This window comes from Dermacentor andersoni, chromosome 2, assembly GCF_023375885.2.
Source record: "Dermacentor andersoni chromosome 2, qqDerAnde1_hic_scaffold, whole genome shotgun sequence".
Lineage (NCBI taxonomy): Eukaryota > Metazoa > Arthropoda > Arachnida > Ixodida > Ixodidae > Dermacentor > Dermacentor andersoni.
In genome coordinates, this window is record NC_092815.1 from 225,486,612 (window position 1) to 225,510,846 (window position 24,235).

Sequence of the window (24,235 nt, forward strand, 5' to 3'; positions counted from 1 at the left end):
CGCGCTTACGTGCGCGTCGCACCATTGTTGTCTCGCAGGTCAGGTGATTTCATCGGAAATCTTGATGGCGAGTGAGCCAGGCTGCCCCATCGAGTTTCACCGCATTCCTATCAGCCGCTGTGACGAAATGTACGACAGCAAGTGCACGGGCCAGCGGTACATGCCCTTCCACCGGGCCCACTACGATGCCAAGACGGGACAGTCACCGAACAACCCCAGGGAACAGGTAACCGAGAGTTGTGAGGTCTCTTTTAGGGAAGCTTGCTCTGGGCTCTTTCGCACGCCGCCCGGCGGTCTCCCGACGCTGGGGTGCGGCTTGCGTCCCCTAAGCTCTCTCCACTGTTGCATACATCGACGTCGTTTGTGGCTGTTTCTCCTTGTGGTAAATTTGATATAAACACTCGACACGACACACGGCCGGAGCTGCGTGACATTCTTGAACATTTCCGCCCTACTAACGCGCCTATCACAACCCTGCTAGATATCTAGCTCATCATAAGTCTGTAGATAATTTGTCACTCGCCCATTGCGCGCGCGTATACGCTTAAGTGTAGGTGCGTTTGGCTTCCTTTCGTTCAGCCCCGTAGGCCTGTCTCTGGATTATCCTCTCTAGATTACTCTCTATCTCCATCTGAGCTGCAACTTGGACCGCACACGTTGAGTGGGTGTACACAACAACCGCAATTCTCGCGCGCGGCCTCGCGTTCGTAGTTTGCGCTTCACTCTGTTTTCGGCTGTGATTTTCTCATCCCATCCTGGCTCGGTCAAGACGAGGAAAAGTATCTGCACTCAAATAAATTTATCAGCAGCCACTAGCGAAACAAAGTCCTTTACGCAATGCCTGCGTCTGCGACGACTGGGTACTGTTTGGTCCAGCACCTTCATTTTGGCGTTATATAATACTACTATGCAGGTGTCTTCGATTTGGGAAACATGCATACATATACGTCACCTTTCTTAGGACAAACACAGAAACTTAATTTTCAGGCAGCCAATAAGAACCCATGATGCCCCGATAGATACGCATGCAGCTCTAGTATTTGACGTCTTTGACACGCCGAGCGCCCACTTTGTTTTATGGGGAATAGGTGACAAGTGCGTATGCTTCTCGTGCTGGCCCTGAAGCCTGCCCGGTAAGCGTTCCCTGGCCAACCCGCGGCGGAGGTGCAGCAGATCGTAAGCACTCCCCATACGTGGGCCGATCCTGAAGGTAGTGCAATGTCGGGTAGGCCCACGGCGGCAGGAAGCAGACGTTAAGCACTCTCCATACCTGTGCCGATCCTGAAGGTAGCGTATCGCCGGGCCACCCCACGGCGGAGGTGAAGCAGATGTTAAGCACTCCGCATACGTGGGCTGAACCTGAAGGTAGTGCAATACCTGCCCGAGCTGCGGCCGAGGTGAAGCATGCATTAAGCAGTCCCCATATGTGAACGAAGAACAGGCTGCGCATGGTTGCACCGCACGTGGGTTCCGCCTTTACATTGCTAAATTCTGGATAATTGATGTCTGCGCCACCACAACCAGCCTCAATCGACTCCTTACGTCGAGCGTAACACGTGCATACCGAAAGCTATACTGTGAGTCGCTTGCTCCACGAATTACCGGACTCTGAACTTCGCCAGAGGCGCGCGCCCAGCTAAGCCTAGTGACGGCTACGGTCTAGCCGAAGACCTTGACACAGTTCGGCGCACCAATGGCCGCCAATGATGGCATCGAGATGAATCTCGAGCGCGCACAAATCCCATTTCCTGATGAACATGCCGGCGGAGACTGGCTCACTGTTAAGTACGGTCGGAAGAAAACATCGACTCCCACCAACCCCGATACCCATTGGTTCCCCGACAACCCCGACTCCCACCGCTGCCCCGAAACGACCTCAAGGTAATCATCCGTCCCCAAGAGGGACTCAACCTTGCCACCTGGACCCTGCCACAGGTTGCTGAAGGCATCAAGCTGGCATGTCAGCACCCCACTATTGAGCACGTACGGACCCTTAATGTAAGAGTTGACCCAGTAAAAAACATCGCTATTGCTAGCACACCAAACGAACAGCTAGCTATGAGCATCCGTCACATCACTACAATTCACCTGGGCGGTCGAGAATTTGCAGTCACGGCATGCGTGGCAGCACCAGACAGCTCCGTCAAAGGGGACATTCCTGCAGGAAATCCCGCAGAAGTCCTCCTTAAGGGGCTCTGTGCACCTGGCCGAGAAATCTTACATGCCCGTATGCTCGGACAAACCGCTGCGGCAGTGATCACATTCACTGGCAAGGCTGTACCCTTCTACGTGCGACACTACAGAGGTGAAGTACGATGCAAACCATGCCGACCAACCTCGCATTTCTGCCGCATCTGCCACCAAGTCGGCCACTGGGCTGATGTATGCCCAACTCCAGAAGCAAACGTATGCCCCCAATGTGGTAAACGGAACCCCACTCCGGACCACCCCTGTCACCCCCGGTGCGCCTTATGCCAGGGGCCTCATCCTACGGCTTCCAAGGAATGCCCTGATCGACTGAAGAAGGCATCCTCAGCATCCCAAAGGACCAGCCGCCGGCTCTACTCACGGTCGAAGTCTCGGTCACGTACAGACCAGCAACGGAAGCGTTCCCGCTCCAGGTCTCGCTCTTGCTCGCGGAACCAACAAGGAGCGACCCGGAACCTCAGCGGGCCTGCTGTACCGGGATCACAAGCGGTGAGCTGGTCAGCACGGTTTTTCTCCTCTCACACAGTCCACCAAGACAACACCCTCTCATCACGTCTACACACAGCACCCACCCCACACAATTCTTCACCCATACACAATACTGATGTTCAACTGCAAATTATAGCTGAACTGAAGGCCATCAGAGAAGAAAACAAACGCCTTCATGAAGAAAGCAACAAACATCGCACGCAGATTGCAGAACTCTACGCCACTCATACTGCCACTCAGCCTTCCACACCAATAACCGCACCCTCAATGGCATCATCTTCGGAACGTTCTGAACCCATTATTCTCGCGGAATCAGCAAAACCGACAGAAATCGCACAAGTCGAGGAGAAAGTTGATATACTGCAACGGCAGCTTCTAGCAATGTAACAAAGCATCCAGCAACTGACAAGTGTTATTGAAGAAGCACGGCTTCTGTCCCTGCTCTACAGGAAGTAGAGCAGGGACAGCCTGCCGATCCACCCATCAGCCAGAACGAATAGCAAAACCAACCACAGGAGCGAAAACTCGCTCATAATCTGGAAATGGAATTGTCGCAGCTACAAACGCAAGCAAGCATCACTGAGACAGTAAATAAGTAACGCCAAAACGACACCAAGCGTAATCGCACTACAGGAAACAGGCACACACCCAACTCAAACTGGCTACAACACACATACCACCACGCCTGAAAGCCGCGTGGCCACACTTACAGCTAAAACGCTCACAACCACACACACGCAGTAGACCGCAGTGACGTCGATCTTAACCTAATTGACATCCTGCCGCTCCTACGAGGCCGAAAGAGCCTTTTCATACTGAATATATACAGCCCACCCAAGCAGAAGCAGGCCAAGTTGGACTACTTGATCACTAAAGCGACTGGCATAGCTAAAAATAATAGTCTGCTGATTGTAGGCGACTTCAACGTGACTTACCAAGCATGGGGCTACAAGACAGACACATCAAAAGGCAGTGCACTCCAGCACACGATACAGCAGCACCGTCTCACCATCTTCAGACCCCGTGTACCCCACACGTCCAGGAAACAGCGTCTCCAGAGATACATGTCCTGAGCTCACCCTCACTAAAGGGATACAACAAGCTGCCTGGCACAGCTCGGAGGAAACTCTGGGCAGTGACCACTGCATACTTGCCGCCACATTGAACGTTACGCATGCACGCCACCCGATAAAAAAGACAACACTCGCAGATTGGACAGCTTTTCGCAAACAGCGAGCCGATGACTCCTCAACGGGTATTACGGATCTCGAGCAGTGGGTATGAGAGCTCCAACAAGACGTAGCCAGACATTCAAAACAGATCACACTCACCACAGACATACCGGCCGTAGACGCGCACCTTCTTCACCTCTGGGAAGCACGTCGAGGCCTTGTTAGGAGATGGAAGCGCCGAAAACATAATCGTAAATTGAAACTACGTATAGCGAAACTCACAGGAACTGCGGAATTTTATGCTGGGGAGCTCACCCGTCACAACTGCGACAACTATGCAATAAGCTGCAGGGTAATCTTAGCACAGCCAAAACATGGTCACTGCTATGCCATCTTCTTGACCCCACACAAAGCAAGGCAACTAGCCAGCAAACAATCCAGCGTATCCTCCACAACCAACCGGGTTCTGATGGCGAAATCCTGGAGGAGTTGTGGGCGTGGTACATAGGGGATTTCGAACCCGCACAAGGACAACCTACAACCTACAGCGGGAGTGACAATTACGACCTCGACAAGCTGATTACTGTCACCGAGGTGCAACAAGCACTCGATGCACTCACACGAAACACCACCCCAGGCAAGGACAAAATAAATAACAAAGCTCCTGCGCAATCTGTATGATGGCACCATTCAATCTCTTACTGACTTCTTTAATCATCACTGGGAAGAGGGTACGCTACCAGCAGACTGGAAGCACGCAGACATCATACTCATTCCGAAGCTAGACAAACTCTCCAGCTTAGAAAATATGAGACCAATCTCACTGACTTCATGCCTAGGCAAGCTTTTGGAACATGTCATTCTGAACCGGCTTCAACTTTATCTTGAATGCAGCTACCTCTTTCCCGAAACAATGTTCGGATTCCGGCGCCACCTTTCTACAACCGACATCCTCCTTCAGCTGAAGGAACAAGTCCTTGAACACATCTCACCGTGCAACACCGGAACGATTTCAGCACTCTATCTCAAAGGCGCTTTCGACAATGTGGCACACCATACCATTCTTAGAAACCTAAGCCTCACGAACTGTGGTCGTAATACTTACAATTATATACGTGCCTTTCTAAGCAACCGCACGGCCACCATAGGCATTGGCTCACTCAGAACCCCGACTTTGCCTACCCGCAACAAAGGAACCCCACAAGGTGTTGTTCTATCACTCACCCTTTTCAATATTGCTATGATGAAATTACCTGACAAACTCAACGCAATACCAGGAATCAGGCATGCAATATACGCGGATGACATCACTATCTGGACCACTACTGGTTTCAAAGGAGAGAAACAAGACGCCCTTCAACAAGCGACCGACGTTGTCCAGCAATATCAAAAAACAAGTGGTCTCAGGGGCTCCCCCGAGAAGTCAGAACTATTAGTCGTTCGACAGAAATCGCGAAGAAAACTCAATAAACTACCCCACATCACACTCACAGTCGACGACAAAGAAATACCCTCAGTAAACCGCGTCCGCATTCTCGGACTGCACATACAATAGGACGGCGGAGGCGCATACACCATCCAACGTCTCAAGCAGACGACCTTCCAAATCATGCGAATGATCAGCCGTATCGCCACCAAACAGTACGGACTGAACGAAGACGACATAATACAGCTCGTCGAGGCCCTGATAATCAGCTGCATTGCCTACGCTGCCCCGTACATGCCCCTCACTCCCAAGGAGGTAGATCAATTAGACGTACTTCTTCAGAAAGCCTACAAGCAAGCGCTCGGCCTACCACCGGGAACAGCGACACTCAAGCTTGAAGCCCTAGGGGTCCATAATAGTATAAGAGAAATTACAGACGCCAACCTCACAAGCCAACGAGAACGACTAGCCCTCACACCAACAGGAAGAACAGTCCTAGCGCGCCTAGGCTACCTCACACACGGCAAAGGCCACGAACAAACAATCCATCTGGCCCCCAACTTCCGGGAGCACATCAAGGTAGCCCCTATCCCCAGAAGCATGCACCCGGAACACCATGGCGATCGTCGCCAAGCTCGCGCGAAAACTCTACAGACAAAATATGGCAGTCTCCCCACCACACTATACACAGATGCCGCGCAGTACCCCGAAAAAGCAGCCACGACGTCCAGCGTTGTCGACTATAATCTACAAGAGTTGGTCTCGTTGACGGTCCGCACTGCCAGCGCCCTCGTAGCGGAGGAGACAGCCATCGCCTTGGCCATCACCTCTAGTCTGACCAACGAGTACGTCACATTTATTACTGACTGCCAGGCAGCTTGCCGTAGCTACGCGAGAGGCAGAATATCTTCAATCGCCCACCGACTCCTCAAACAAGCCTCCCGATTACCGGACGTTGAAATAGTGCGGACTCCAGGACACGAGTCCCTCGGTGGAAATCAGCGTGCGCACGCTGTAGCCCGAGCTCATGCCTCCCGGGCGCCACAAGAGATGGATACGGCCGCGTCCATGGAGCCCGGGCCTTTACAATACAACGCCATACTACAACACCACAGATTGAACAGACGACAAAAAACCCACCTCCACAGAAAACCTTCTCACGTGAAAACGCCGTAACATGGCGACAACTACAAACCAATACATACCCCCGTTTAAGCAGACTACACGCAATACACCCTACACTATATTCATACAAATGTCCCCTTTGTAATGATTACGCCTCCCTATATCACAGCACATGGGCGTGCCCCAACGTGAAGGCGGCCCCGCAAATACCCAACTCCACACCCGAGCAGTGGGAGGCCGTGCTGACTAGTTCGGACCCTCGTAACCAGCAGCAACTGGGGCGGCGGGCCCGGCAGACAGCAAGAGCCGCAGGAGCCCTGGACTAAGGCGCCTCCCGCACAAGCATAAAGACACCTGCTTACCCTTTCCTTTTTTGTAAATAAATGTTTCTCCTCCTCCTCCTCCTCCTCCTCCTCCTCCTCCCATACGTGGACGGATACCGAAGATAGTGCAATGCCGGGTCAAACCGTGGTGGAGGGAAAGCAGGGGCTAAAGACTCCCCATGCATGTGCCAAACCCGAAGGCAGTGCACTGCTGGGCCGACCCGTGGCGAAGGTGAAGCAGACGTTAAGCACTCCGCACACTTGGGCCGAATTCGAAGCTAGTGCTATACCGGCCAAACCCACGGCGGAGGTGAAGCAGGCGTTAACCACTCCCCATACGTGGGCCTATCCCGAAGATAGTGCAATGCCGGGTCGACCCGCGGCGGAGGTGAAGCAGGGGTTAAACACGACCCATACTTGGGCCTGATGGATGGTTTGGATCTTAGGATGGTAAGAACTCGAATTAGCCCAGACTTGAGGAGGGAACAGAAGAAACTCGTACATAAGAAGCCGATCAATCAGTTAGCGGTAAAAGGGAAAATAGAGGAATCCCGGATCAAGCTACAGAACAGGTATTGGGCTTTAGCTCAGGAAGAGGACCTGAGTGTTGAAGCAATGAACGACAATCTTATAGCAATCATTAAGGAGCGTGCAATGGAAGTCGGCGGTAACTCCGTCAGACAGGATACGAGAAAGCTATCGCAGGAGACGAAAGATCTAATCAAGAAACGCCAATGTATGAAAGCCTGTAACCCTACAGCTACAATAGAACTGGCAGAACATTCGATGTTAATCAACAAGCGTGAGACAGCTGACATAAAGAAGTATGATATGGATAGAATTGAACATGCTCTCAGAAACGGAGGAAACGTGAAAGCAGTGAAGAAGAAACTAGGAATTGGCAACAGTCAGGCGTATGCGTTAAGAGACAAAGCCGGCAATATCATTACTAATATGGATGAGATAGTTCAAGTGGCTGAGGACTTCTATAGAGATTTATACAGTACCAGTGGCACCCACAACGATAACGGAAGAGAGAATAGTCTAAAGGAATTTAAAATCCCACATGTAACGCCAGTAGAAGAAAGCATTGGGAGCTATGCGAAGGGGTTAGGCAGGTGGGGAGGATCAGGTAAAAGCAGATTTTCTGAAGGACGGTGGGCAGATTGTTCTAGAAAAACTGGCCACCCTGTATACGCAATGCCTCATGACCTCGAGCGTACCGGAATCTTGGAGGAACGCTAACATAATCCTAATCCATAAGAAAGGGGACGCCAAAGACTTGAAAAATTATAGACCGATCAGCTTACTGTCCGTTGCCTACAAAGTATTTACTAAGGTAATCGCAGATAGAATCAGGAACACCGTAGACTTCCGTGAACCAAAGGACCAGGCAGGATTCCGTAAAGGCTACTCAACAACAGACCATATTCACACTATCCCTCAGGTGATAGGGAAATGTGCGGAATATAACCAACCCTTATATACAGCTTTCATTGATTACGAGAAAGCGTTTGATTCGATCGAAACCACAGCAGTCATGGAGGCATTACTGAATCAGGGTATAGACGAGCCGCATGTAAAAATGCTGAAAGATATCTAGAGCGGGTCCACAGCCACCATAGTCCTCCATAAAGAAAACAACAAAATCCCAATAAAGAAAGGCATCAGGCAGGGAGATACGATCTCTCCAATGCTATTCACAGCGTGTTTACAGGAGGTATTCAGAGACCTGGATTGGGAAGAATTGGGGATAAGAGTTAATGGAGAATACCTTAGTAACTTGCGATTTGCTGATGATATTGCCGTGCTTAGTAACTCAAGGGACCAATTGCAATGCATGCTCACTGACCTGGAAAGGCAAAGCAGAACGGTGGGTCTAAAAATTAATCTCCAGAAAACTGAAGCAATGTTTAACAGTCTCGGAAGAGAACAACAGTTTACGATAGGTAGCGAGGCACTGGAAGTGGTAAGAGAGAACATCTACTTAGGGCAGGTAGTGACCGCGGATCCGGATCATGAGAATGAAATAATCAGAAGAATAAGAATGGGCTGGGGTGCGTTTGGCAGGCATTCTCAGATCATGAACAGCAGGTTGCCATGATGCCTCAAGAGAAAAGTGTATAACAGCTGTGTCTTATCAGTACTCACGTACGGTGCAGAAACCTGGAGGCTTACGAAAAGGGTTCTACTTAAATTGAGGACGACGCAACAAGCTATGGAAAGAAGAATGATGGGTGTAACGTTAAGGGATAAGAAAAGAGCAGATTGGGTGAGGGAAAAAACGAGAGGTAATGACATTTTAGTTGAAATCACGAAAAAGAATTGGGGCATGTGCAGGGCATGTGCAGGGCATGCAATGACGATGGAAGATAACCGGTGGCCATTAAGGATTACCGACTAGATTCGTAGGGAAGGGAAGCGTAGCAGGGGTCGGCAGAAAGTTAGTTGGGCGGATGAGATTAAGAAGATTGCAGGGACGACATGGCCACAATTAGTAAATGACCGGGGTAGTTGGAGAAGTATGGGAGAGGCCTTTGCCCTGCAGTTGGCGTAACCAGGCTGATGATGATGATGATGATGTTGTACCGGGTTAAACAGCAGGGGTTAAACACTCCCTATACGTTGGCCGATCCGCCCCGCGGCGAATGCTGGGCTGCCCCGCGGCGAAGGTGAAGCAGGCGTTAAGCACTCCGCCTACGAGGGTCGATACCGAAGATAGTGCAGTGCCGGGTCGACCCGCGGCGGAGATGAAGCAGGGGTTTAACACTCCCCATGCGTGGGCCGATCCCGAAGATAGTGGAATGCCGGGTCGGCCCGCGGCGAAGGTGAATAAGGGGTTGAACACTCCGCATACGTGGATCGATCCCGAAGATAGTGCAATGCCGGGCCGACGCGCAGCGGAGATGCAATTCGCCATAAAGGGGCCGACATACAAGCTTCGTTGGTCATGCTTCTTCACGGCGAGTGAAAGGGCACATATATTTTTTTCTTTACAGGGACTCCAGGGGAGGCCCAGGGAATCACGGAAAAATGAACTGCCTGCTGAAGTATATCGCTTACTTGCTCTTCAATAAAACGGCGCACCGTGGATCGTACGCGATAAGGTCGCTGGCGCAGCGTAGCCTAGGTGCCCGTATCGATCTCGTGATAGAGAGCCGATGTGCGGCCCAACGTCCCTTGTTGACAGTCGAATGTGGAGGCATACTTGAGAAGCAGGTTGAGCAGCTTTGAACGTTTATTAAGGCTCAGGAGAGCGTCGAAGACGTCCGGCGTTGACAGGGAGCAAGTAGAGCAGTGCAGCAGGTGCCATTGAGAAGTGCGTCGAAGATGGTCACCGAGTCGATAGGCTCAATACGTCCATGGTACTCACCGCAACGCAATGATAGGGGCGAGACACAATCGTTGGAGACAAGCACATGAGTGAAGTTGACAGTGATCGCAGCGAATGTAAGAGAACATCGTCGATTTAGAAAAATATGCGATGGGGTAAACAGGTCAATGGAATCTGTAGCACAGTTGGTGCAGGCACTCGCAATAACAATTGAGTGTAGAAGTGTCCAAGTGTATTCAGCAAGTTTATGTAGCTGAGACTTTTAGGATAACATAGAAGTTTAGAAGAAGTCTAGAAGTTCGTGCATTGCTTTGAAGAACAAAGTGGAACTTCCTTCATCACATTCAATGCACTCAGCAATAAGCAGTTTCTCGACGGAATTATCTGATTATCTAATTGGGCGTCAGGGAGTAACGCAAATTCGACTTCGGCGTGAGAAACCTCCATAACGGCCTTGTGTTCAAAAATGAAGTCCCAGCCCAAGATAATGTAGTATGAATGTGCAGAACAGAACAAAAAATTCGACTGCGTACATGAGTCTTTCAATCATGATGCGGGCAATGCGTGCAGTGACAGGGCTAATGCGCTGATCGCTTGCTGTGCGCAGTGACAGTGCAGACAGTGTGATTAATTTTCTGAGCGACTGCCAACGTTTTTGATATTTACAGAAGCGGTGGCTCCTCTGTCGGCTAGTGCAGGTCCAACAATTTGGTCTACCCGTACTTCGATAACGTTCGTCGCGGAAGAGCGAGGGCCTGTACTGTTCGACACTGACGCTGTTCTTGCCTCGGGAACTGCGCCAACTAGATTTCCTGTTGTTCGGTAGGAGTGGGACGACGACGCAGTGGAAAAAGCAAACGACCCCCGTGGGGATGGTGAGCGGTGATCGTGGGCAGGAGGGTTGGCAGTGCGTGGAGAAGTTGGATGTGATTCAGGAGGCGACGAGAAGAAAGGCAGTGGAAGGGCGCAGGAATGCGCAAGATGGTCAGCTCGGGCAAGTCATGAACGACGTCTACAGAAGCGTCCCCCGTGACCAGGGAGATAGAGAGAGAGAGCTAGCAAAGAGACGAAAGGCAGGGCGGTCAATCTGACGAGCGTCCCGTTTGCAACCTACATTGGGGGAAGGGAAAGGGCGAAGAGAAAGAGAAACGCAGGATAGAAAGAACACTGTGTGTGCACGAAGCAAATAGCCTGAAAATCAGTTAAGTCCAAGCAAATGCTCCACCGATACGTTAGGCTGCCGTCATTCTGTTTTGTGAAGCAAATCTTGGTGCTTCCCTAAAGCTGGTGATGCACGTTGAAGTCACCAGTGAAGACCAAGATGCTGGTGGGCGTCAGCAGTACATTGAAGTACGTGGCAGTATATTGTTAAGGGATGTCACAATAGAAACATATTGGGCGATTGTCGGGCATGCGCCATGCTGCTTGGTAACTTGGTGGGAAACGCGGGAAGAAGTCGCCCTGGTGGTGCAGCGGGCAATGGTGGCAAGGACGTAGGTAGCAGGGTCCGCGATACAACTTGCGGCGAAGTGCTCAGGCGCCAGTGCCGGCGCACGCGGGGACGGAAAACCCGCTGATGCTTCCTCCTGTGTCATTTGTCGCAGGCTTGAAATCAACGATGGCTTAGGCCTTGAAATGACAGTAAGTAGAGGCAGCTACCGAGTGACTTCCGCAGGAATAAACTCTTTGATCGCGCAGTGCAGGAGGCCGTCATCGGGAACTGCGCTTAAGCTCGAAATCGAGGCATCCTTGGTGGACGAACGCCAGGTCAGCAGACGTGTCCTTCGGAGGTGGTAATAACTCTGACAAAGGTCAGCGACTTCGATGACGGTTTGAAGGTTTTTGATGGCAACATTTGAAAGGCGTCGTCTTCGACGCCCTTTAATATATGACGGATTTTATCGGATTTGGTCGTTGCTGCATTAATGCGCTTACATTGTCTCCTGTATTGTTTGTGAAGTTCTCACCTGGCTGTTGGGTACAGTTGCGCAAGCGCTCTTCAGCACGACGCTTTCGCGCCGCGCGGCGAACGAAAACTTGTGTGAAACTCGTCTTGAAGCCGCACCGGGTGCGAAGGCCAGATTCATGATTGCAGAACTGCACATTCATGACACCCGTGAGGTAGAAGACCGTGTTTTTCAATTTATGAGTATCGTCCCATTTTTTTGTGGGCACTCACGCGTTCATAGGATGAGAAGTACTCTTCGGCGTCGTTGTCGTGGGAGCCGCTGAAAATGGCTGGATCCCGTTGACGCAGCGAAACGGAACATAAAAGGGTGGGCGAGGCAAGTGGTGGTGTCTGGCTTGTGTCATCAAGCACGATGCGCGGTCACTTCCCATTGCAGATTTACGGCACTTGGGAAACGCTAGCAACCTCCACCAAATATTTAACGCGTTTTAACTACAGAGCCGGAAGGATAGACAAGCAGGTCCGTTGGGCGAGTGTTAGGCACCGAGCGTGCGATCTCAATTCTCGCTCGACGCATTGACGATCCTTCGTAGCTAGAATTTTTTATACTTAGATTTCGCTGCATTTATTTGTTCTTTAGTAGTGTATGCGTGCACCAGCAGACAGGCCTTTTGGGCCAGCAAAATAAATTGTTGTTTCATTGATTGGTTGATTGACTGATTATTACATTCACTACCGGCAGTGGTCGTCCTCTGACACGTGTCGTTTACTCCCCTCCCCCGCAGACGAACCTGGCAACTAGCTGGCTCGACGCATCGTACGTGTACAGCACGAGTGAGACGTGGGCCAACACTATGCGCTCGTTTGAGAACGGCACCTTCCGCGTGGCCGAAGATGGCCTGCCGCCCAAGAACAAGGAGCGAGTGCCGCTGTTCAACTCACCGCCGGCGCGCTACCTGGGCGTCATGAACCCGGAGCGCATGTTCAGTGAGTCCCCTCTGACCTCGCGGATCTTTATTCGATCTGCTTCAACGAAAATAGTTCATTTCCGTCTCAACTCCAAAGTGAAAAGCTAACGGTTGATGTTGTTTCTGCCAGTACCTCTGCATAACATAAGAGTATTTAAAGGAAACTGTACCAGTCACGCTCGTGACACGAGTGCTAGCTGTTCGTCGTTTTCTAGCTGTTCGACAGGACAGAGTTGTAGAACGGAACAAATTTTTTTTCTACATTTATTTACACGAATACAAGCGGCCAAAGTGAGAAACTCCTCGTCTCTCTACATTGAGTCTGCCGCTCACGGCCACTGTGAGCGCTGACCTCGTTTCCCGTATAGTTCGCAGGATGGCAGGGCCTCACCGTTGGTGCGCTGGGTGTGACTCTTCCGTTGCCGAGCAGTTCTCGTGGAAATCGGGTACGAGCCGGTTCGAGGCTTGGGCGGCTGTGCCCCGTCCTCCTGCTGCTGCGTAGCGGGCTGGGGATGCGCGGTCGCCCTCTTGAGTGCCTTCAGTGGCACAGTGGTACCGCACAATGTGTTTTCTACAAGGCTGGGCGCTGCTTCTGCTCTGCGCGGAAGTTATAATGAACAGCTCGGCGAGTTTTGAGTCCAATGTTCTCCAATCTAAGCTATTTCAGCAGGTACATGCGCATCATTCAACCATGTTTCGGTTAGTAATACAATGTCGTGATAGTCAGGAAGTATATTACCTTTCAGTTCGGCGGTTTTGTTTAATATGTTTCTGCAGTTTATCTTCAGGATTCGTAATGATGTGCAGGGTTGTGATATTGGTTATTTATGGTACTGTTTATATGCTGGATAACGTTGGCTTTTCTTGTGATTCCACGCGTAAAGTGTTCCGTCAACACTAAGTTTTTCATCAACGAGAGTAACTTTGGCACGCCTATTTCTCTCTTCAATTGCCTTTACCCGTAGATATTTACGCACCTGACGTACCCGTTTGGAGAAGTCTTCAGGGAGCGACAAAGATGTGCCTTTAATTTGTAGGAAATTTTCAGGATAGTTGCCTTTTCACGGTAATTCATGGATTTCAGGATTACTCAACAAGTTTCTTTTTTTACCTTTTGAGCCCAGCCTAGGCCGTGTCAACGGCAGTGTCCATAGACCACTCTATTCTCAATTCTACACCCTTGCCGCTAACACACCTTCGCTTATTGCCACAATCACCCGCCTTAGCCCCTCTCCCCTTAAGAAGAACCCCACCTATATGCACTGTGTCGAGGAAAGCATATGTCGGCTTGGAAATGACAAGTCCACTTGTCGAAGCGCCGCCTCCCGGTATGACCTTGTTCTCGTTTTGATCATCCTCTTGAATTTCCATCTCCAGCTTTCCCCGTGTCTTCCATACACAGATGTTGTCACGAAGAAGCTTATTACAAGGTTTTTTTTTTTCTACCTTGGGGCTCACATTGTCTTGTCTGTAAGAAACCTGAGGCCATTGATCATGTTTTTCTCCATTGCTGAGAGGAGGCATACTTTTGGGACCTGCTTCAGCGAACGCCACTTTCCATCGGATATCTACAGTACAAGATTTCTGAGCACTAGCACCGACGACAGAGTACCATGCGACTTGATAGTGCTGCACTGTGTATGGCGCCATACACTGTGTACTGTGTATGGCGGCCCCGTGGCGGGGTTTCACTGTAAGGCGGGCGCGCGACCTGTCCGACAGTTGTTCCGCGAGTACATGGCACTTTTGCAGGAATGCTAGTTAATACTGCACCAGTGTGTCCCCGAGTGGCTGCCGAGGGTATAGTTGTTGACAGTGCTCAAAGAATTTCAAACGCGAGCGCCTCTTCAGCTGCACTGACGGTTCAAATTGTAAATCGATTTGATATTTTTGGTTGCAAAATTTTCGGTTTCTCTTTTTGTTAAAGTGTGTTTCACTAGGACCGACAATAAAAAAAAGACGCATGTAGCATATATATATCTAAATATATACGAAACCTCATAGCGACGTTGACGGCAACAATTCGCGTGGAGTGTCCACATAATTGCTATCGCAATAAAAGAAACAAATAAAATACAGAGACACCAAGAAGCACACCTTTCATGCTACCATAGATCTCTCGTTGAAGTATCGCACGAAGAGCCACAACATTTTTTTAAAATTAAGTGTATTGTATATTTTACAAATTCAATTTTCCAATTCTTTAATGCACGCAGTTTTGGGCGATCCGCGGACCAACCAGAACCCGGGCCTGTTGGCGTTTGGCATTCTCTTTTTCCGCTACCACAACGTGCATGCCTTGCGGATTAAGGCTGAGCACCCGGACTGGACTGACGAAGATATTTTCCTGCATGCCAGGAGGCACGTCATTGCAGCTCTGCAGGTCAGTAACCCCTGGGCGTGAAAATTACTTCCTTCGAACTGTTTGCTTTAGCGGAACGAAGCGGCCAATGACGTGTGCCCGTACAGCACAATGATTGGATGCTACCAGGCCCGAATTGTGTCAACCTTTTTTCATTAATGGCATTGAGTAACATGAGCGTTAGTACAATGCATACGCAGGCAACAGAAAAAAGACAAATTGTCAGTTAACGAGTTAACTTGGAGAGAATGCTTGCATTGAATGAAACATGTTACCTAATAATTTAACGGAACGTGCACACTGTTCCCCCTAAATTTCGGGTAGCTCACTTCCACGAGTGGGCACGTGCTCAGTTTCACATACCCCGTAACCCGAGTTGTCTACGTGGCACATATCCAGGGACACGTCTCCAATGCTCTAAGCTCTTGTCTACTTGGCAAAACGGTAGCCAGTTTTCCTGCCAATTCTACGTGCGGGCTGTCAGCCTCAGTGTAGGCTGCGTGTCATAGTGTAAGTTTACACACTTGGCAATTGCGAACTATTTATCGTTAGGCACTTAGTTTATTCTGCTACCAATACGACTTGGCAAGTATTTACACTAATTGCAGAAAACTGTTGCCAGAACAGAGATAATTGATCACTGTTTAAAGAACTATGTAGAACCAACGCACATGTTGGAGTCTACAGAAGTTAAGCTCTATGGAATTGGTAAATGAATGGTTTTCCTCCAAAGGCAATCCATACAATTTTGTTTACTTTTATCTTATGCATGTTTTTGCATGCATTTATCTTATGCATTTATCTTATGCAATCACATGTTTTTTGTTTCTAGACTACAAAGGTTACAACTTTATTGCAATGGACTTTTTATCTTCATGCACCGCGTCATTCAGAAGCTATACCAAGACGCAAACTGCAGTCGAGGCGGATGCACAATATGAGACGTATACTCCGCAATGTCACAAGCACGAAGGCGATGTATGATGCATGTCGAGCAAAGAATGGTGATGGCGCGTTGTATGGTCATGGGCACGTTGCAAGTGCTAGGCGGCGCCCTGTCTTTCCGTTCCCTAGCGCCATCTGACGAATAGTTGCGCGAATGCGGTAGGATTACTCACGGCGTCAGCAGCTCGCGCTGGGAGTGTGGCGCCCTGTCAAACGTTAGCGATAGCGCGAAACAGCGTGGCAATATTAATTTTAACCAGGTTTCGGGAATTACAAGATCTTGACAGCTTGTTTTCGTGAAAAGAATTTAGAGAAAGGAAGTCGTCTATTTGAAGTGGGGCACGTCTACGACGTGAGGAAAGTGTTGAACTCGCACTGATCGAAGTCACTGCTAGGTGTATTCCGCAAACGAAACATAACGCACCAGCGAGATGCGTGAAGCTCAGCGTAAGGTACTTCGTTATCTACGGTGTGGACGCATGAAATTATAGGTGACATTGATTCTTGAAGATCGGCGACAGCAGACAAATCCTAGCGGGGAGCTGCGATTGCCGTGCTGGCTTCGCAGGGAAGTACAAGGACGCCACGGTAGTTTCCCTGTACATACAGGACGGCAAATGCGAGTCCAAAAGATCTCATCCAAGAACGTGGCGCGTACGGACGACTCGTAAGACCTACCCGAGGTATTCTGACGTTCCTCTCCCCAAACACAAGTAAAGGTGAGGAACTTACCAGTTGTGTTAGACTACGCTGGGAAAATATTTTCGTCCAAGTTACTGGAAGTGCGATACTTTTATGTTGCGATTTTTCAGTGCGTGCAAAGGAGGTTCCAATAAACCACGTCGTCAAAAATTTTTGTGATCTCAACTGCCCCTTAGTTGATATGCTGGGCGCAGAAGGGTGTACGGCAGCTCACCCAGCTGCAACCCCTCCTCAAATCTCTCAGCAAGCCCTAGCGCTGTTTAAATGGGAGAGGATTGGGAAAGAGTTCCACAGCTTTACTGCGGTACAGTGTGGAAACAAACTACTTTGTTTGTTGCATATCATGGTACGCACTGCAGGTGTCCCGTTGCTGCCATCATTGCTGTAAAAGCAAAGAATTCAGCGTTAACGCACTTGGCAGAACGCCGCAACATAAATCAGCTTGTGCTGTCTGACGAGCGCTATCCAGTGTTGCCGTCGTTCTGCTTCATACGGTCGACTTGGAAACCTGTAAAACTTTGTTCCTCGTGAGCTGGTGTACGTGCTGTTGCAGCCCACTACGCAACAGCTTGGGTTGCACTTCGGCATTGCTCAGAAAAGGCAACAGCTACGCGCGAAATAGTGCACAGACAGGCTTTCCGAACGCAAGCGGACCGGTCGTATTCTGCCGGTTCCGCGCTCGCCGCCGCGAGGGGCGCCCTAGTAGGCGCGGGAAGTACGTTCGCAACCTGCCTATAGAAGGGCTACAGCTATCAAGCAACAGTTCGGGATTCTGTACCAGTTGTGTCACAGTGGGATTCGGGAGGATTGGCGAAGAACGGGTGCCTTTCTACTGGCATATACGAAACAGCTAAATAAAAACACAGGTGAATCGTGATTTCGTGAAACACAAATCCCCGTTCGATATTCGCGTCCACTTATTTATCTTTTCTCCGAGGACTGCATTTCACCGGCTAACGAATGTCGAATAGCTTGAGAGTAACTTGTTTTCTGGCCACAAGTTCGCCCGATAAATTGTTTGTTCGTAATTTGCAGTTCTTCCTACTTTGTTCTTCATGGTCACTGCACCCTGACCACTGGTGGAGGTGCTGGGCACGAAGGGGACGTCTGGCGCATGAATCCAAGCGCACCTCCACCAGATGTCACGTTCTAGTGATATCTTGTGGATTCGACATCTACTTTGAAGAAATACTCAGTAACTCGAGGGAAAATAAATGAGCAGCTAAAGTGCACAAATATTTGTACTTGAAAAGCGTGGACGAATGGAGGAAGAGGTCAAGAAAGTTGGCAACCAAGTACAGGGTAATTGAAACTGCAAATGGGCATCCACGAGTCACCAGAAAGAAAATGAGAGAAACAGAGATAGTTAATTGGATGCAAAGATCGGAAACAAAACGGAGCATGGAGATTTACAAGAATGAGAAGAAAGAAATCTGAAGGGAAAGTCGGTATGATAACATAGATGGCGCAGCCTTGTCATTTGAAGTTCAAGCCGGTTACCTAAGGACAAAAACATGCCTGTGCACATATTTGGAACTTGATGACGCATGCGTATGCTCCAGCAAAAATCTGGAAAGCACTCAGCACATCCTAATGGAATGCGAAGAGATTCGCCCTATGGGAGCCGTAGGTAACGTAAACCTTCCAGAAGCGCTTTGGTTTAAAGTAGACGGAAGCCTCAACCGGTCAGCAGTCGAGATAAGCAAAAGGCGTTGAGAGTATTGGTGGAAAAGAAATCAGGGAACAGATTGATACGACGGGATCCCTTACACGTATAGTTAACGGTACAAGGTAGATTACGAAAGAAATATAGAATAAATATATGTATACAAAAATAATATATAAGAACACGCTTAGCACACCTGGTTAATAATGCAGGCTAGGTGACTACTTGGCACGGCCACATTACAAAGAGGATGCCTTTCAATCATCATCAACATCATGGCGTAGAGGTCACTGATAGCTGAAGAGATACTGAAATCCCGTACGCAGCTTGCAAACGAGAGCATTTCGATCTTCTAGAAAGCGATTACCCACCTGTTCTTCCAAGCCGACCCGTATGTCTGAGGACAAGAAAGTTCGCTTTCTCATGCGTGATGTGAAGCAATAGCTTTACGGCGGACTGACTCGCAATCAACCCAATACTGCCGGAGAATTTTTGTAGCGAAAGTCAGGGCCATCGAGAAGACGCTGATACTGCGCACTCGGCAATACAGCCGACAAGTGCTTCCGGCGAAATCCAAGCACTGGCACCGACGAGCTCTGAGGCATCATCGGTGCCCTTGTACGCCAAGAACTGCGCAGGATGTTCCTGTGGATGCAGATTCAAGTAGCGTTCATTACTGCTACCACCCGAGAGGAGATCCAGCAGTCACTACGAGGCAATGAATGGATCCTACCTTAGCCGAAAGCGATGACCTATGTCGCCGTAGGTCACGTTCCCCTTCCCCGCCAGGGCGCGGTAAGGCCGCAGTTCCGCCGCAGCCGCCTGCTCGGCCACCCGTCGCCCAGCGCAGTTACCCAAGGATGATCGATCTATGGCGTGCTCCACACCACCGCTGGCTCTGCTTTCACACCAGGCCATGTGTACCGCTCATGCCCCTACGGCTACTTGGGACTACGAGGCATTGCCGTTAACGCGCCGCGCCCACTGCAAGTTGAATGACCTCGTAATATCGCCAACTTCCTCGCCGCCACTCAGTGGATCCCTCGCCGACCGTCCCATTCTCTTTCACCAGGCCACTACCTGTCGCCGCAGCGCCGACACTACACTGGCCCATGGCGTGGATGGTCCCTTAACCGTAACTGCAAAACTAATTAGCAACCAATGGGGTGCGGTTGCTCTGCGTGTAAATGACGAAGATCACCGTCGAGGATGCTTTGAGATCTATTCCAACAGTGTAGGAAATATACGCAGCCATCCAGACGAAGCCTACAAGCCAAAAATGCTCCGTCAGAAAAAGACCTGACAACATGACGTTCCAGTTACATGTTAAAGCGACGCATCCGTGATTCGACGCCGCGACCCAACTGCAACGCAAAGCCAAGAAATACCGACCTTGATGTTCTGATTCATGGAAGAAATGTCATGCTCTAGTGGACACCGTACCTGACTACTCCGTGACCAGTGGACCATTCGCCATACAGTTGAAGAATGTTGATAACGTGCGACAGCCCTCAAATGCTTACTTACAGCTTGAGGTCACCTAACAAACACCGACTGGAAGAATCTGCGTGACAAGAGCGACAGTTCATAACCGAATTTACCCTGCGACCTTCGTTATCTTGCAACAATGCTCACGGGGCGTAATTTTCGCTAGAGACTTCCTCTGTCAACACGGTGTAGTCATCGACTTAAAATCCAAGTTGACAACTCTGTCTGCAGATCAAACAATACCGCCAAAGAGAACTCTCAGTCAATGTGCCTAAGTGTACTTAAAGATGAAGTAAGTACCTCGCCGCGGACCAGCATCATGATTTCCATCACCGCAGAAGCAGCCGGAGATTATGAATCTATCCTAGAGAACGACCAAAGGGGAGGCGGCAATCGGACATCTTTGTCCGGAACAGAACCCACTCCGTCGCTGCGACGTCATAAAGTGGGCAATACTTTTCAGGATGACCGGGGTTGTTGGAGAAGTATGGGAGAGGCCTTTGCCCTGCAGTGGGCGTAACCAGGCTGATGATGATGATGACTTTACAGGACGGGAGGCACAAGAGCAGCCAGTCACCAAGCGGTGAACTCCTCCGAAGTTTACGCACCGCCTCATTTGTCGTCTGCTTGGGCACAATATACTACTAAACGGATAGTTTAGTATGCATGGTCGCTGAGTGGGGTCGCACACAGCAAGAAAAAGAAAATGCGACAAGACCAATAGCGCGCTTTTCAAGAGGCAACAAAAAGATGCCATGGCACCGCAATGTCCGACTCGACGCCCGGGTTTCGACGCGCCAGAGGCAGCAGTTCAACACGCTCTTCGTTTCAAGAAACGAAAGCGACGCCGGCATTCGCTCTCTGCCATCTCTTCAAACGCATTTCGCACCTCCAACCAACCTGCTTTCTTCTCGCGCAAGGCCAACGCAACAACCGAAGCGTTCAATGCGAGCGTCATTTTCTCAAATTAGACTATGGATTGGATTCGAACGTGCAGTTGCGCAGCCACAGACGAGGTTTGGATCCATTCCAATCGACAAGACGTGCCATGAGAGGCTGGTCTTGTAGCGAGCCCGTGATCACTCGAACGGAACACCTCTCGTCGCGTTAGGCTCCTAGCAGAAGACGTGACCGGTTTCAAAATGATTGACAGGAGTATGTCGTCATTTTCACATCACCGTGACCGCACCCCGCGGCTGACGACGTCGGCAAGGCTTAGGCCAGTCGCGAGACAGAACACCCGTTCTAAACTAGGATCTCCTATTGCGGCCCAGCTGTTGATTGGTCGTGAAATCGGCGTTGGACGGGGTATCATCCAATGACGCCACGCCAGCAACATAAACACCTGAACAAGGGCACGAAGATCACATACATGGAAGAAGTTAAAGCAGCCAGCGATGTGCTTCTCCTCTCGGATACCACCGAAGCTAGAACGAAGGCGCGTGTTCCTGAAGCAGTTTTCTATATTGGTAGTCTGTGTTTTCCCGGTCATAAGCAAGGACAGCTCAAGGGTATCCTCCAGCAATATGAAGGCTGCTTTTCGTCGTCATCGACGATTCAAGAAAAAAGAACAGTTGCTAAGCATCGCATGTACGGCCATCTACTTTACCACTCGTTCGTCCCTCCCGCACATCTAGACGTCTGCATAATCATCTCAGTTTCCAACGCATTTTCGGTCACTCCAATGCATTCAACTGCTCAGCTTTGCCACGTGCGATTGCACAGTGGAATAGTCTTCCTGATAACATTGCTGGCATTAACGACCCATTAACCTTCAAACAAAAAATTGCTGCATATTTGTTTAGTACTTAGCTAAAAACAAGTATCTGTTTAGTTTTGTTACTTTTAAGTTCATTGTTACTTATTTTGTAAGCATTTGTTCTAAGGTTGTTTGCTTTACTGTATACTGAAAAGCTAACTACTGTTCGTTTATCTTCCTTGCCTTTTATCTTTGTTTATTTCGCGCTCTTTGTTGATTATTTGATTCTCGTTCTGTTCATATTTATGTAACAAAAACTATCTTTTTGCTCCACAATTGTTATCTATACCGCCCCCCTGGAGCCTGTGAGGTGTATGAAATAAATGAAAAATAATAGCCAAATAATCCGATTGATCACTCCGTCAAATCCCTTACCGAGTTTCGACAGGAAAGCAACAACTCGGCGGAACGCTGCGCGACGAAATGATGCAGCCATTGAATAGCCTAAGAGCGTCTTCTGTGGTATTAGTGAAGACTAAAGTTGGAACTCTGCTGTGTTATACCGATTATCGTCGCCTGAACAAAGCCACTCGCATGTATAGACGACGCACGGGACCGACTCTGCAACGCTAAGTATGTTTCATCGATTGACCTCAAGATGGACTACTGGCAAATCGAAGTCGACCACAGGAATGGAAACAAGACCGTTTTTATCACACCAGACGTCCTCAATGCCATTTGGTCTTTGCTCGGCACCCGCAACTCTGCAACGCGTAGGGGACATGGTATTGGCAGCTTGAAAGGCAGATCTGTTTAGTCTATCATAACATTTGCATATATATCCAAAAATATATCTGCCGAGATAGCGACTGACCCAACAGCACCCAGAAGCCAAGTGGCCAGGCCCAAATTAGGCACGCAACGAAACTTCTGCTTTAATATGCCCTTCACGTACCAAGTGTTTTTGAACTGCGCAAGATCGCGAGTACGAGCCGCTTAATGCTTCATTTTTTTAGAGAATGCCATGGTAGTGAAATTGCTTAACGGAATTTTTTGTGATGTAGCTTCCTTCTTAAAATGCTTGGACGTTCCGAGGCGTGTTACTGCTGCTTAAATAAAGGTTGAAATCATTTGCCCAAAACATCGCTCCCTTGTTTCTGATGCATAATGGCACAAAATTTTTAATGATTGGATACAGTTGAAGAAAAGTGTACAACTGCTGTGTCTTACAAGCACTCATGTACGGGGCAGAAACCTGGAGGCATGCGAAAAGGGTTCTCCTTAAATTGAGGATGACGCGACGAGCTATGGAAAGAAGAATGATAGGTGTAACGTTAAGGGATAAGAAAACAGCAGATTGGGTGAGGGAACAAACGCGAGTTAATGACATCTTAGTTAAAATCGACAAAAAGAAATGGGCATGGGCAGGATATGCCATGAGGAGGGAAGATAACCGAGGGTCATTAAGGGCTACGGACTGGCTTCCAAGGGAAGGGAAGCGCAGCAGGGTGCGGCAGAAAGTTAGGTGGGCGGGTGAGATTAAGAAGTTTGCAGGGACAACATGGCCACAATTAGTACATGACCGGGGTGGTTGGAGAAGTATGGGAGAGGCCTTTGCCCTGCAGTGGGCGTAACCAGGCTGATGATGATGATGATGACAGTTGCACTTACAAAAAAAAAGAATGAATGGCACTAGGCATACCTAAAACGGCATTCGTGTGCTTCACATTGAAAATAAACAAACAGTACTCGTTTTTGTTTCACAGATCTCTAAGCGCGGCGGCTTCTCTTGCATTGAACAGGCCTATACTTGAAGCTTGACGTGGCACAGGATCTTGTCGTTGATGTGCCAAACATACTTGGCGTTTTTAATTGAGCGTTATCTCCACATAACACGAAATTTTGTTTTACGCCGTAACAGAAAGACACAGCAACCACTCACCTTTCCTGGAGTTTCCGCCGCGAAAAAGGTATTAGCCGCCAGACTGTTTCTAAAAAGCTGCACTGTATTCTACACTTCGTCTATGCCCAACCATTCCAGGCGCTGACGCCCAACTTACCCTTGGCGCCCGGCGAATAACGAGAGGAAGAGCTAACAACCGCAATGTATACCAACCGCCGACGGAGCACTGGGCGTGACCGGCGAGGAGAATTTTTTCTAACCAGGGGGCGCTTCTAGCAGGGCACCGCATCATCAGATCAGAATCTGGAGAGAAGCAATGGTGTCCAAGCTGACGTTCGTCAACGCCCTTGTGTGGTTCCAATAGGATATCTTGTTAGGGTTGGAAGAGAACTAAAGTTCTGTAGGCCAGTTGGCTTTGGGAGCCTAAGGTGAAACCACAAATCAGGCAGTGCAGGTTGACTTCGGTTGGGCTTCTTTTGAAGTCGAGGGAGGGCAGAGTGAAATTAATTCTGAGGA

General features: G+C 49.4%; 1 protein-coding gene across 1 annotated transcript in view; it reads left to right on the forward strand.

The window, feature by feature from the left end:
* Duox (dual oxidase) overlaps positions 1–24,235 on the forward strand; it is a 248,511-nt gene that overhangs the window by 14,359 nt on the left and 209,917 nt on the right. Inside the window, exons 3-5 of the mRNA XM_050186612.2 lie at positions 39–226; positions 12,772–12,973; positions 15,171–15,337. Coding sequence (XP_050042569.2) covers positions 39–226; positions 12,772–12,973; positions 15,171–15,337 — 557 coding nt within the window. The remainder of the gene's footprint in view (positions 1–38; positions 227–12,771; positions 12,974–15,170; positions 15,338–24,235) is intronic.